General features: G+C 35.7%; 1 protein-coding gene across 2 annotated transcripts; it reads left to right on the top strand.

The window, feature by feature from the left end:
- Positions 1-288: 288 nt before the first annotated feature.
- YIPF5 (Yip1 domain family member 5) lies at positions 289-13,607 on the top strand. Of its 2 annotated transcripts, none has more exons than XM_037063079.1 (6): positions 289-409; positions 943-1,062; positions 8,039-8,211; positions 9,245-9,390; positions 11,124-11,305; positions 12,591-13,607. In XM_037063079.1, the coding sequence occupies exons 2-6, from the start codon at positions 953-955 to the stop codon at positions 12,751-12,753; spliced, it is 774 nt and encodes a 257-aa protein (XP_036918974.1). In that variant the 5' UTR covers positions 289-409; positions 943-952; the 3' UTR covers positions 12,754-13,607. The 2 variants fall into 2 exon arrangements, with proteins under 2 accessions (XP_036918974.1, XP_036918983.1); XM_037063088.1 differs by lacking the exon at positions 289-409 and adding an exon at positions 417-615.
- Positions 13,608-16,044: the final 2,437 nt, after the last annotated feature.

Here is a 16,044-nt window from a genome sequence, read left to right as displayed (position 1 = left end):
GCACAGCGCCTGAATCACACTACAGTAAGTCCAGGAAGACTGAGGATCTAGTCCCTCCGTTTAAAGGGTTAAACGGCTTCAACAAACCCAAATACTTTGGAATTCTCCCTCCTCCCAAACAATTACAGTTGCTGCGCCTGCGCCTTTCTCCCCCACCACTAACCAGGTGGCAGTCTGGTTCTCCTTCTCCCATTGGTCGATAGTGCACACGCGCAGTTTCAGATTTCACGCCCCTTCGCTGTCTAATCAAGGACAGCAAAATTGGTCAGCACGCCTGCGCAAACGGGGCGTGACCCGGAAGCAGTGCTTTGGCCTGTGACACGTAGAAACGGTGCCTGCTCTGGGTCTTAAACTGACTTCTCGGGATTATCTGGCGCTGGGGCGGGTGCTGCCGTCGCCTCTCCGTTGGGTGAGTGTCCCAGGCCCATAGCATATTAATGTGCTTCTGTGTACCCCCGTGCAACGCGGCTTGTTGCCGCCTTTCGGCGGCTCTCCGGGTCCTTTCCTCAGACATTCACTTCTCTTCAAGCTCTTGCTGTGACGCGCGGCCTCTGCACCAAAGGCGCAGCCTTCCAGGAGTCCTCACTTTCTTGGCCTTATTTTGCGGGGAGGCAGGTGCGTTGTCGGTTGTAAATCCTAGTCCTGAGCTGAAATCGTTATTTTAGACCCAGGGGAGGCACTCCTCTCACGACCCCGCCCCTGACCCAGGCTTATCAGTTCCTTAAGTGGAGATGCCTTCCCAGACCTTGACTTCATACTAAACATTTCCGTAACACCCTCGTATCTCGTCCCCCGCGATCCACCCTCACATGCTGTTTCCCAAAATTTCAGTAGTAGTATTGTATTTGCTGCTTTCTGGGACTGTTTGCTTAAGCAAAGTATCACGAACGACTTCAGTAGGATCTTGAGCATAACAGCCTTTTCCGTTTCACTTCTTTGCAGGTCATTTGCAATGTCAGGCTTTGATAACTTAAACACGGATTTCTACCAGACGAGTTACAGCATCGATGACCAATCACAGCAGTCCTATGATTATGGAGGAAGTGGAGGACCCTACAGCAAGTAACTTTTCAGCTTTAGCAATTTATTTGCTCAAGATTGTGGTGAAAGCGTGTGCCCAGAATGCTTGCTTCTGCCTAAAATTGAATGTGTGAACGTGTCCCTGCTGATCAAAAATGGGATTTCTCATAACCTTTCTTCCCGGGGAGAGAACTGTACCGCTGTACTGGGTTTGAAGGAGTCGCCCTATTTAGAGTTTGGCATCTGCTGCAAAATCTTCTGGTGTAATGTAGGTGGAAAACGAGATTGTTGAAGGACTTTTTTAGTTACAGTGTTTCTACATCATTCGAGATGTGGATAAGTGTTCAGGTACCTAGAAGATAGGCTATTTAGTCCATAGGACCTCTTAAAAATTAAAATCTTTTGATGGCTTTTTTAGTAGTTTGTATAGTCCAACTTTCAGACTTTATCAGCATTATTTGAAAGTGCTTGTGGCACTGTTTAGTAGTGTGAACTTCCTATTATGAATCATCAGGTGCTTCATGAGATGATTTTCATATAGCAATTGATAATCATCTTTATTATTACTTATACCAAAAGCTTGTCAGTGCACACAAGTTGCCAGTTGCAGATTGAAGCAGGGGACTCAAAGCCTTTCATCCCTGAACTACGTTTTAAAAATCACTTTTTATGGGGGGCACTGGGGAGGTGGATTGGGATGGGAGTAAAAGACAGAAAACTGTACTTGAACAATAATTAAATTTTTAAAAAATATTTTTAATCATTATTTTTAAATAATCCCTAGTATTTGTGGCAAAAGTACACTAACTGAAGGTTTTCTACCAGTTTCCTCTAAGATGTCATATCTTTATTTTTTTAGGACCTAAAGATAATCTTATTAGCCTCCCAACCAGTGAATGAGTTTCCTATACCAGAGTTGCTTAACCTTTTCTAGGTGGTCCAGGACTCTTCTAAGAATCTGATGAAAACTATGGGCCTATTTCTGAAAAATATGTACATGCACCACTCACATACCCACATACACATGCATATGAATTGAGGCAGTTTAGGTGTCCTCTGATGTTCATCGGTCGGCTCTGAGTTAGAAAACTCTGAACATTGTCCCAGGATGAGGGCAGAGGGAGATGGTGCAGCCAGTCAGGCGGAGAGAAACATGGAGTACTAGAATGTGTTTGAGTTAATACATCTCAATAGAAGTGCCCAAGAATGTAAAAAAACAAGCAAAAAATCAAATGTAGCCCCATTGTCTGTCTTGTATAGGTTATAAATCTTACAACTTAAAGATTTCTTGAATCTTAATTTTGATGTATTTTAAGGCTTATGCCTTCCCCCCAAAAAACTGAACACAGTGAACTCATAATGGGAGTGAGCGTATAAAAAAGTACCAATCACTATTTTTCCTATTAAATTTTCAATTTTATGTCATTGAGGATTTATCTCTTTTGTTCAGCCAATTGGACAAAATTGGAAAAATCATGTTGAGACATTTTTATACATTTATTTACCTAAATATGCATTTTCATGCTTGTTCTGTATATGAAAGGGCGAGTGTAAGATTAGCCAGACCACAGCCACAGGACTTGGGAACACCTGTATGCAAGCCTGTTTTAGCCAAATTATATGTATTGATATTTGGACTCAGCAGAATTGTTCCATTTAGTGCACAGCTTCCTAGGTTTATCTGTCTCTGCCTTTCTTTCCTGTCCTGTTCGTGTTTGCATCACTTAAAGGTGTAACTTATCACCTCATTTCAGTTTTCCAAGCAGCTGTTTAGATGTTGCTGACTCCTGTTTGTTTTGCTAACTTGGTAACAAAGATCAGGTGATAATGTTTATCTTTTGATGAAAATGTAAGTTTGAATAGCATATGCCTTGGATTGTCATGAAGTTTAATGTGACTTATTATTAGTCCATAGTTTTACATTTTCCCTATGAAGTCAGCTTTAACATTTTGCTTAGTTTTCTCTATGGATACTTTATAACTGTTATTCATATATTCATATAAAACAACAAAAATAAAAATAATAAAGCCTGTTTGGTCTTAACCTGTTGAGTTTTATGATTATCTTATTTGGACAGGACCCACATAGTATTCTAGATATGCCTGTAAGACATGTAGTAATACCATACTTATTTTTGTAAGTATTGAAAGGTAGTATTTTTTTTCATCTTTGATTTAACTGATAATACCTCTATTGGCAGACTGTGGATTTTTAAGAACTTGAGTAGCCAACTCAGTATGTTAACAGGCATTGCTGTTGATTATGAGTGCCAAAGCAGATTTACTGTCTGCTGCTTTTCTTGCTACACAAGTGTTGATTTAGTCTACAAAGATCATGTCAACCTTACTGTGTTTTAGATTAAAGCTAGAACAGATAGGTCGGGAAATTCTCTGACCAGGTCCTGCCAGAAAAGGAAAATAATAAAATTCTCTAGTATTGTCATTCTCACCTTGAATCTTGAAGAAGGAATGATCGTGCATCTTTGAAGCCGTCACTGCTTACAGGATTCCTCTTCCATACATGAAATTTATGGATTATGTCATTGTTCTGAAGTATGGACTACAGATCCAACTGGTTCCTTGAGACCTTTCAGAGAATCTTTAAGGTCAAAACTATTTTTATAACAATATTAAGATACTATATACCTTTTCCAGCGTGTTGAACCCAAATATGAATTAAGTCAATGACATGACATTGTTCTAGTAATCATTGTATTCTGTATTGCCGCACAATTGTAGGGGGTAGGGGAATCAGTTTTAATGAAGGATACTCTTTATGAAGCCGCAAGAATTAGTGTTGTTATATCCTGACCCTTCACTACACCTATCTTTAAAATATTCTGTGTAATAAAATGGGAATCAGTCATAAAGCACTTCCATTTCATCCTGAAATACAGCGATTATCTCTATGAAAAGCCACTGAACAGTTTGAGTCTCAAGCTAAATCAACCGCTTTTTCATGGAAACCATTTTTATTGGCAGGAACTGACCCACAAATTATGGTTATTCAGACTTGAGTATTAGATATTTTCTCAAAAATGAATGAGGTAATAAGCCTGTTACTTTAAGGAAAACCATTGACAGTATATATGGCCAATGACAAAATTGGCATTTTCTGGCAAAAATGAAGGTTTTGGAAAACTTGTGTTCATCACCATGGACTTGTCAGCTTCCCAATAATTAACCATTTTTCTTATGAGATCAGTGATGACATTGTAAATGTGATTTTTATATTTATATTATGTACAGGGTGGGGCAAAAACAGGTTTACAGTTGTGAGTATACAAAACAGAGTTTAGTGAGGTATTTTTATTTATTAGTTACTGTATTATTTTCCATACAAACAACTGTAAACCTACTTTTGCCCCACCCTATATATTTTTTTTATTAAATGTCAGTATTTGGAACATTTGCATAACTCAAACTGATATTTTCAAAATGGCCCGTGCATATTTCCAGATCATATTTGAATAAAGAAAGAATCCTTTTGAAGTGCAGGACAGATTGATATAGTATTTCGATGCAACAGTGTTAAAAAACTCATTAGTATTGTTTCCATTTCCACATTGCAACTTAAATTTTATTTTATTTTATTTTTTTAAGAGTTTATTTACTTATCTTTAGAGGGCCCACAATCCAGGCATGTGCCCTGACTGGGAATTGAACTGTGATCCTTTAGTTTGCAAGCCCGTGCTGAATCCACTGAGCTACACCAGCCAGGGCTCAAAAGGTTCTTAAAAATCTCTTTTTCTACTGCAAGTCTCAACACCACATTTTCTTTCTTTTTTTAATATATTTTATTGATTATGCCATTACAGTTGTCCCATTCCCCCCTTCACTCCCCTCCGCCCTGCACACCCCTCCCCCACCATTCCCCCCCTTTTGTTCATGTCCATGTGTCACAAGTACTTTAGATTCTGTATTTCCCATAGTATTCCAGTCCTCCCCCTTGCCTATTTACTACCTACCATCTATGCTACTTACTCTCTGTGCCTTCTCCCCCCTTCTCCTCCTCCCACTCCCTTGTTGCTAACCCTCCATGTGATCTCCATTTCTATGGTTCTGCTCCTGATCTAGGTGTCCTCTTAGTTTGCTTTTGTTTTAGGTATGGTTGTTAATAACTGTGAGTTTGCTGTCCTTTCCCTGTTCATATTTTTTATCTTCTTTTTCTTAAGATACTTCAACTAAAAAAATATGTCACAGCAGATTGAACGTAGAAGCAGATACTAGAATTTTTAGCTGTCTTCTATTAAACCAGACATAAGGGGATTGTCAAAAATAAAATACAATGTCACTTTACTCTAATTCTTTAAAGCACTTTTTTCATATAAAATGTTTATACTAACATGTAATGGATATATTGTTACTTTAAATGAATTAATTATAAATACATTAAACATTTCTCAGTTTTAATTTCTAATGTAATATCGATAGATATAACCCCACATAAAAATATTTGGAGCTCTCAGTAGTAAATTTTAAGAGTATAAAGGGGGTTTTAACATTAAAGAGTTTGAAGACCACTAGTCTGTACCATTCTTTTTGGTTTTTCTATTACATATATATTCATAGTTCTCTATTTTGTGTGTGAGAGCGTGAACATAATACAGTCTGTTTATGCAGATTGTAGAAGCCTTCATAAGGAGCTTTTCTGGCTGCTTCATGAACTAAGATGTGGATTTCTGATACATCCTAACAAAGATGAACACAACAGCATATTGTGCTAAATCAGAAAATGTGAATTCTTGTCTTAATATGTGAATTTATTCAAAATGTGAATTCTGCCTATGCTGACAGAAATCAGCATATTTGTATACCAAGGTGACTGGGGAAATGCACATACAGGTAAATTATCACAGCTGTCTCTTTAAGATGGTATTTGGGAGGGATTTTTATCACAATTGTGTAGGGTTAGAGTCTGAAAGTCTAGTTTTGAATCCTGGTAGCAAATGGGCAAATTACTTTGATCCAAATACCAGTTTCCACATCTGTATAATGAAAAAAATCAACTTCCTAGAGTTGTAGTGAGCATAATATGAGATAATTTACATTAAACACTTAAAACAGTTCATTTAAGGCTTCTATTTCCATGTTTCCAGGCCCCTTTACCTATATAATTATCTCTGTGTGTAAAAAACACATGTTACACATACATGGATGTAGCTATATTCTAAAAAGTACAGTCACAATGAATGCATATGGTATGTGCTATCTTGAACATTGTTTTTTCCTTCTTAATGAACACTTCTTGATTATTTTTTCTTATAAGTACACGTGCACCTGCATCACTTCTTTTACAAGTGCATAGTAATCTCTGCCCAAATCACAGCATATTTGCTGAAGTCTATTTGATTGTCCTGTTTTATCTTTTACTGTTAAAATAATGCTGCAGTGAAGTCTGTATTTTTTAAAACCATAAAAATGAATAGCATCTTTTTTTTTTCCAGCATGGATTGGATTAGTGTGGTGAGTCTTGAAAATCCCACTGGAATTTCCAAAGGGCTGTGTGTAGTTGAAAATTTCTTACTGCTTTGATTTGCTTTTAATAAAGATGCTCAATTCATTAAAAATTAGATTTAATTTTAAAATCTCAATATTAATGGAGTTCATTAGCTTTTACATCATCAAAAGGGAACTATGAAAATTTGAAAGGCAATTGGACTAAAGCATTTCTAAGGCTTCTCAGGTCTCATTTTTAAAATGTCTGAATTTTTAAATAATAATTTTACTTCTGTATTTCTCACTGTGTAATTCGATTGGTCCCATTGATAGGTAAGTCATTTTTTTCCAGATCATTGTAAAACAGTTGCTTAAAGATACTTCAGCATCCTTCTTGTCCGTATTGTTTTCATCACTAAAATGGCCGTGGTAAGGTCTGTCCCCTAAAATGCAGGACTTGCTATATAGCACATAACAGAGCGATAGGTATCTAAGTACTGTGAAAAATTAAAAGCACAATTCAAATGCAAGTGTACTAATAGTATTGTGTTATGCATGCAGAAAGCTTTCACAAAGAAACAGCTTGGGTTTTTTCACTATGTGTTTTAAAATTGATGGTTGTTCTTAAAAAGATTTACCAACTTGCAAAAAATAACAGACAACAATGTGGTGAATGCAGGAGGGGAGGCAAGTGGGTGGAGGTAGAAGAGGGCATGGTGGGGATAAGTGGTGAAAAAATTTAAAATACCGGGTCTGGCAGAAGTAAGGCCTGCTTGAGTGTGGTTGGTAGGGCAGTAGTATGGGTATAATGATTTATAGTTTTAATTTGAACATTTCACCTAAAGTGTCATATCGTGTGCTTGAGTGTGATATTGTTATGTTACACAAGTACACGCTTATGATTTTGTAATGAAAGAATTTGTAATGAAAAAGGCATTATTTGCACCAGACCCTGTATATGCACTCAGGTAAGATGTTAATAATAAGATAAGCTGAATGTGTGGAATATGGGAACCCTCTGTGCCACCTCCTCAACGATTCTCTAAAACTTAAACTGACCTAAGAAAATGGGAAAAAAAGACATGAAAGCAACTATCTGGCTCTACTTCACTGTAATCAAATTTGTATTTTTTTAAAAGACTAAAGAAGAATGATTTTTCATTTAATGGAGGTCCAAATTACAAAGGAAAATTACTTAACATGTAGTACAGAGTCTGTCATCTTAAGTTTTCATTCACAGTCTTAGACATAAGTTTTGTTTCACAACTGTCTTTATAATAAAACAGACAAGATTTTTAAGTTTTAACTTGATGACCTTCTAATGTTTAAACAAATAGTTTTTAAAATGCACAAGTGCTGCATAAGTGAGTGTTGGCATCATCAGTCTGCTTCTCTATAAAACACAGTCAGCTTATTGTCCATAATCAGCTTGATCTTAGTAATCGTTTCAAGCTTCATTTATAGAAACTAGCAAGGTGGATATCCTAGGAATTGAATGACTAAGATTCCCAAACCGTCAGGGGTATTAGCTGTTGGGAGCAACATAATTTTGAGAAATGTATCTTACTTTGATCTACAGACAGTACTCTGGCTATGACTACTCGCAGCAAGGCCGGTTTGTCCCTCCGGACATGATGCAGCCACAACAGCCATACACCGGCCAGATTTTGCAGCCAACTCAGACGTATGCTCCAGCCACGCCACAGCCGTTCTATGGAAACAGCTTTGAGGATGAGCCACCTTTATTAGAAGGTTGGATCGCTTACAACACTTGAGAGTACTGTAGAGCAGCCATCCCCAACCTTTTGGGGACCAGGGACTGGTTTCTTGGAGACACTCTTTCCATGGACCAGGGTGGGGGGGGCGGTGGTTTCCGGATAATTCAAGCACATTACATTCAAGTTCATCTCTGCTGTGGGGCCCAGTTCCTACCAGGCCTAAACCAGTAGTGGTCCATGGTGTAGATGTTGGGGACACCTGCTCTATAGTATTCAGCTGGTTAGTGAAAATAAATCTTAGTTTAGAGAAGTCATCCTTTCCTTTAAAAGAATAATGTTTTAGAAAAAGTTTTCTACTAAGTGATGCATTTTAAACAGATTATATATGAAACCTAATTGCGTCAGAGGGGACCAGATTTTTCATAGAGCTTTACAAAGTGATAAAGTATGTCAGTAGACTAGCATCGACTTTTACTTTATATTGATTAAATGTTGTCTGTAGAAAAAATGAAAAGAAATAGCACAATACTGGTTATTCTGCATAGAAATAAGCTGGCAGAACTAGTAACATCACTGAAGAGTGTGGTGGTCTTCAAATTGTGTTCCAAAACCCATAAAGCAGTACTGGACATTTTCTTTGGAGCAGGAGGATTTAATGCCCTTCGACAGTATAATGAAAGCTGTGAAGACACTTGTCAAAAAAATGTATACATACACACGCAATTGTATAGTTTTGTATACAATTTCACGGGGCCTTCAGGTATTCCTGAAGTTGCAAGTAAAAGACACCTTTCTATTAACCCTGACCATATATTCTTTGCTATGCATTCATAGCTGAGAATGTTTGTTTCATCATTTACCCCTCTTTTCCAACACAAAACCTAAAGTTGGCTACTTGTGAACTAACCAATCAGTGAAGACTCATATTGAAAACTCATCCAAATAATTGTATCTGGTATCGCTAGACCCTCTTGGTGCTGGTGTTTCATTTTGTCTGATGTTCGAACAGATTTTGGTAGACTAAGAGTATATCACAAGTGCTAATCGACTTCCTTATTTTCTTTTAGAATTAGGTATCAATTTTGACCACATTTGGCAAAAAACACTAACAGTGTTACATCCATTAAAAGTAGCAGATGGCAGCATCATGAATGAGACTGATCTGGCAGGACCCATGGTTTTTTGCCTTGCCTTTGGAGCCACATTGTTACTGGTAAGATTTTAGTTTCAGCTCCCAGTGTGAGATTAAAAACCATTCTTTTAATGTTCTATCTACCAAGAGCCATTTTTGAGACTGTTTATATATTAGGTCTTTGATATGTTTTGAATAGTGTTGAGTTGCTTGAAATTATACCTATTCATCACATCTCCATTAATAATAAATATAGTATATTGAGAAATCATTTCTTGTTCTAATAAGAGATCCGATTATTAGAGAAAAACAAATAATAAATAAATAACATGTGGCTTCATCCCTTCATCAGAATCCCTTCTTAATTTTCAGTGATTGATAACATTTTTTAACCTGTTGCTCTTTATTGTTTTTTTAATCTCTAGACCTTGGGTAGTGTTTTCTGGTAGTGCTGGGGGTTATTTTTCTATATATTATTTTTATTTTTAATGAATGGAAACATTAAAGAACAAGGGGTTTTAGTTCCTACCTCCCCTTCCCTAAGAGTATTAAAACATCCTGAGAATGAAAAGTTGTAAAGATAATTGTTAGCATTTATTTTATCTAATGTCTCTGATAAATGATTTAATGAATAGATGTGGTTTTTACTCAAAAGCTGGGCATGAACCCAGAACTCCTACTTTGTCCTTGAGCTCTGATAGATAATTGTGTGCTTTCCACCTAACACTACTGTTCTGGAGATTAAGCAAACCAGGTTGTATGAGAACACTTTGAAAATTTTAAAATACTGTGCAAGTATGAAAGTTTACTATCAGTGTATGAGTGAATTCAGTGAACTGAGCTGAGCCCCTTCAAACTTCTATGTGCTCAATCAAGTATTCACAAATATTCAGTCTAATCAAAATCCCAAGGATTTTTCCATTTAACATAATTTGTAGAGGCATTCTTGCAATTGAGTTTTCTATGTCAAAAATCTAGGAACTTTATGAAGACTTCTGAAAACTGATTTCATTATAATGTGATCTGAATACAATGATACAATGTTTGTCCACATAGCTTGACTCATGGTACTTGTAACTCCAATTTACCTAACATTTTCTGTGCTAAGTTTTTGTTTCTCTGTTTGTTTTTGGTCCAATGACTATCACTACATTAACAATTTGGAAAAAATAAAGAAAGCAAACCGTATTTTCCATTACATTCCTTTTGCCCACTTGTTAATCAGGTTTTCTTTTCTCTTTGCCTTCCTATAGAACTCTGGCTTCCCGCTTATCCTGGCTTTCATCTCCTAGCTCCTCTAACACATAAAAAATGAGTGATGAAATTATTTCTACTATTAAAAAGATTATGGCTACATCTGCCAATGAGAATAAATTGCTTTGGAAAAGTTTTGGTGGAATTAGGTGCTTTCAAATGATATTAGCTATTGTCCAAACATTCTGAAAGACATTCCATCTTGTTTCTGTAATTTATTTGCTTAAAATCAACCAGATGTCTTTTTAGAAATCTACAACTTTAGGTGATTGTACCATAATTTTGTATCTATTTGTTGAATTCCATGCCAAGCCGAAATATTAACTAGGAGATGAAAAACCAAATACCTGTGTATTGGGAGGTGGATACTTAAAACTTCTTAAGAAAAATATAAAAGCCAGTCTTTTCAGTGTTTTACTCCTGTGCATAAAGAATAGATACCTATGTAGATTTTGATGCTCATAAAATAAATGTCTTCTATATTTACTGTTTTAGGTGAAATAAGGCCAAAAATAACATGTTTTTTGTCCTTTAATCTGTAATGTTTTCTTTACCCATAGGCTGGCAAAATCCAGTTTGGCTATGTATATGGGATCAGTGCAATTGGATGCCTAGGAATGTTTTGTTTACTGAACTTAATGAGTATGACAGGTGTTTCATTTGGTTGTGTGGCAAGTGTCCTTGGATATTGCCTTCTTCCCATGATCCTACTTTCCAGCTTTGCAGTGATATTTTCTTTGCAGTAAGTGCTGATCTTTAATTTGGGTGTTGATGGCCAATTCTGTGTGATGGGGTTTACCTCCCCATCAGGTTGAGATAATGACTGATGCAGCAAACATTAGATAGTGCCTCTGTGACTGAGGAATGGGATGTGCTTTTCATTGAGGAACAGTGGAACTGAGAATACATTTTTAAATCTATTGCACCCCCTCTGCTTTTACCGGTGATAAAGAACTTCACTGTTTTATACTCACTTACTGGTATCTGTAAATTAAATAGTGTTGATTGTTAATGCAGTTTTAGAGTAGAAAGGATTAAGTTGTTAAAAAATTATATTTACTTTCTCTTTGGTATGTTTGAGACTGATTTCTTAAAGATGTTGGGCATGTGCTAAGTAAATGAGTAATAAATATAAACTGTATTTGGCAGCTTTTTAACTGAAAATGAAACATTCTTTGGCACAAGGCTATTACTAGCGTGTCGTATTCTCAGATGTACTTGTAAACAGCTTTAAATATGTGTACTTTTTAGATAATTTAGGTAAGGTTAAACAGTACAGTGTAAAATGCCCCCCTGATGGCCATTGTGCAGATGTTCTCCACAGGTCAGGCTCCTCCTTGTAGTTAGTTGTAGACACGACCAGTGACTGAGCTTTGTTACACTTGGACAGTTAAAACGGAGCTGTAAGAACAGAGTATATAGCAACTAAATAGGGCAAGGTGATGGCTTTGCAATGTTCCTGCTTTGGATATAGATGCTTCAGTTTTTCAGTATAGAAACTGATTCACTCTTCTCATTTGTTGAGATTGATATGTTTATATTTGAATTCTACAGATGATATTTCCTACTAAAATTGTGTTTCCCAACCAGAGGCAATTTTGCTTCCAGGGGGCATTTGTCAGTACCTAGAGACTTTCTGGTTGTCACTACTGTGAGGCGTGCAGGATGCTCCTGGTCTCTTATGACTGGGGGCCATGTTTGCTTTTGAACATCCTTACAATGCACAGAATAGCCCTACAACAAAAGCACATCCAGCCCAATGTCAGTAATGCCAAGGTTGAGAAACCCTGTGCTAATAGGAACAAAATGTATTCATAATTGAGCTTTCTGTCCCAAGGTTAATTCAGCATTATTGAATTCGCTGTGAAATACATTTGAGGGGAAATATCTTGATTTTTTTTCTACAAATGTGTGCATGTGGATTTAAATTTTTTTAAAAAATTGCTTATTACAGTATATTCTTAACGTAACTAATTTTATGTATTGTCTTTTTTTGCTCTCTCCCTGTTTTTCCTTGTCCATTACAGAGGAATGGTAGGAATTATTCTCACAGCTGGAATAATTGGATGGTGTAGCTTTTCTGCTTCCAAGATTTTCATTTCTGCATTAGCCATGGAAGGACAGCAACTTCTGGTAGCATATCCTTGTGCTTTGTTATATGGAGTCTTTGCCCTAATTTCTGTTTTTTGAACTGAATGTATCTGGGATGTGGACATCATTGGGCCAAACACACCAAAAGGACTAAGAACTCTTAAATCGGACCAGCAAACTGCTACCATGCAACTCTGCAGATCCAGCGTTTGACTGTTGGAGCAATGGAAGTAAACACGTGTCTTTGTTCATTTTTATAGAACTTTTGAATACTGTATTGGATTTACCTGCAGTATGATTAAGTGTTTGTGCTCATACAAATGAGAAGCGCTATTTCTTTCCTATAGCCTTTGAAAAACAACTTTTCTCCTTAAATTATAATGTTTTTGATAAATTTTTATCAACTGTGGGGAATTAACCACAGAGTTGATAATCTTTAAAACAATCCCTGGTAAAGAAGATACAAAACTTACTGCAGAAATATTTTTCCAAGGAATTAGGAAAGAAAAATTGCCCATATTCTAAGTCAGATGCACATCAAGCAAAAAAGTGGCCCCAGTGTAGAATTTATGAGTTTGCCCTTAAAAAATTTGACATTCCTTTAAATTATCTCATGGAATTTTTGCTAAAATTCAGTGATACAGGAGTTCACAGTCTGCCTTATCATAGACATGAAATGTGAACGCCTGTTTAGATACTAGCATTAATGAAACTGTAGTGTCCTAGATGTGTCATATTAATGATCATAGTTGGGTCTCTGTTCTTTCCCAGGAGAAAGAAAATCACTGACCATTTTTGAAAAAAAAAAGTAAAATGTCAGTTTCAGTATTGCAGTTACCAATGTAAAGTGCATTTGATGCTTATTAAAATTTTTCCAGTTTTAACTGCGTTGTCGAGTTTACTTTTGCTAAGCCACTATTCTTGGTGCCCCATTTTCTTTAAATAGGATCTGATATGTATTCCCAGTTTATTCTAAGCTTTAAGAATATAAGTCATCTAGTATATGATCAGAAAAAAAAGATTTCACAAAAAGCTGCTTACTTGGAGTTAGAGCATTATTTCTTTGTATTAAAACTTATTTGGTTAGTATCGTCATGTTCTGTTGCCAGATAATCTCTAAGAAAATACTATGTCTTATATATTGATCACCTTTCTTCAGTTTTTCTGAAGAAACTGCCTCTGACAAAGTTCAGTTGTAGTTTTGAGAAAGGTGCCAGATGGGGAGGAAAATGTTGCCTTTTTAAAGAGATTTTCAGACTAAATAAAAAGAAATGCCAGGCTTGCATAGTCATGGTTCTTTTTTAGGGCTGGTTTTTATTCATAAAGGGAGGTTAAAACAATAAAACATTTCTTAAAAGAAGATCATTATTTCTAATTTCTGGAGTTATATGAATATGCTTTTCTTCATTAAACTTAATCTTCTGGAGGAATATACTCACTAGTAGTTTTTGGCTGGGTTTTCAAATGTATAAAATTGTTTTAGAATAATATTTTATTGTAATTCTTGAATAGTATCTTTTTTCCTTTTTAAATTAAGTTTATAAATATAATGACTGCCTTCTGTTAATACTATCTAGTTCTAACTAATGAACAGAGTAGATGATTCTTTGGAGATTAAATTCTCCCACTGTTGGTTAGATACAAGACCATGAATTTTCAGCCAAGATTCCCCAAATGGATCTTTTTTTCTTTTTTGGTCTCCCACCCTCAACAAAATAATTTCTTAGTTAAATCAAGGTTGTAGAGATTTGGGGGTTTGGTTGTCTTTTATTTAACTCCAAAATAATTAGACGCAACACTATTTTATATTTAACTCGTTATTCTTTCAAAGCATCTTTAAAGTAGTATTGCTTTTGATGTAAGACTTTAGTTTAGAGTTTGCTTGGTTACATAAGTGTCATGTATAACCAAAATTTCCCTTATAAAATTTTTCAAATAAAAAATACAGTGTATGTAGCTATTTTTTATACATACTTTAAAAACCGATACACTGTGTCTCAGAAACTTTTTTCTCTAGCGTTGAAATAGATTTTTGTTTCTCCAGTTAGTAACAGATAAGAGCATCTAGCTTACTTTTAGGGTGCATTTTATACCAAAAACATATGTACCTTTAAATATTAGAGACACTCTCAGCATAGCTAAAAGCCCACCCAGCGGTTGTCACAGAGCAAGTGCAACTATTTGTTATCTGTTACATGTATGCATTTATGCCAGGGCATGTAGTTGATCTTACCTGTGGTCTACATGCAGTGGCACCAAGGGGTGTTTTCGAGAGCTGTACAGCTAGGCTTGGAGAAATAGGCATTCTTTCTCCATGTATAGTTAAACACATAATGCAAAATTCTCTAAATCCTAAAGTGTTAACTTTCCTGATACTGGCCATCTAATCAAAGAGAATTTACATTTTTCATTTTACATTAAACTATGTTGTCAAGTTTACTTTTAAAAATGTAAAAATTCTCTGATTACATGCAAATGTATTTCTATGACATAATTTTTGATAGATTTTTGGACTCTGACATTTTGCAAGTACATATTTTTAACCTTAATAGTCATTGCTCGACTCAAATATACTGCAAAGCAAAATAAGCATATGTGTTTCTAAAGTTAAAATTACACAATTACATTTGTAGTACTCATTACCCACAAAAAAAAAAGGACCCTGTCCTTTCTGAAATTACACACTTTTCCCCATATAAATGGAAGAAGTTATAAGTTTGGGCAAAACAAAAGAACTGTAGAAATTAGGGTCATCCAGTTGGATACTCTGACCCAGTAATGGGGAATTCTGGGAAATCATGGCCACATTTGTAGAATTTGCCTGTTCTCGAATAGAGCAGATCTAATGTAATGACTTTAACAATTTGCTTAACTTCCGTGTGAGAGAAAAAGATATATATTTATGAAAAAGTATTTAGCTTTTTATAAGGTAATACCAAAAGTTTCCCCAAAAACCTTGCATGTTTCAAATCAACCTTGAAGAACACTTACCAAAGAATAGCATGGTGCCTTTTAAACTAGCTAGAAAATAAATAAATAAATAAATAAATAAAAATAAACTCTAGCTAGAGCAAGCTTCCTATGCAAATAATGCCCCCAGTTAAATATATCCTCACAAAGTATCACTGATTCATTTTGTCATTTCGTGTGTCAAATTCCAAGTGATCTCAATTTTTTATGTGGAAATGAAAGCTTAAATTATTCCTCAAGCATTTTTTTGAGGGGGGTATCTAATGATAGGCTTGTTTGAACATGAATGTGAATGAAACATTTAGAATCAGGTAAAAATATGAGTACCTTTTCAAAGAAGTTGTAGTATTTAATGTTTTTTTTTTCTTTTTAGGATTTATTTAGGACTTGGGGGAAGAAGGACAACAAGATACTAAGGTT

Source organism: Sturnira hondurensis, unplaced genomic scaffold (assembly GCF_014824575.4).
Source record: "Sturnira hondurensis isolate 20B ecotype Veracruz unplaced genomic scaffold, ASM1482457v3 Scaffold0001120, whole genome shotgun sequence".
NCBI lineage: Eukaryota > Metazoa > Chordata > Mammalia > Chiroptera > Phyllostomidae > Sturnira > Sturnira hondurensis.
This window is presented reverse-complemented; position numbering and strand designations above follow the sequence as displayed.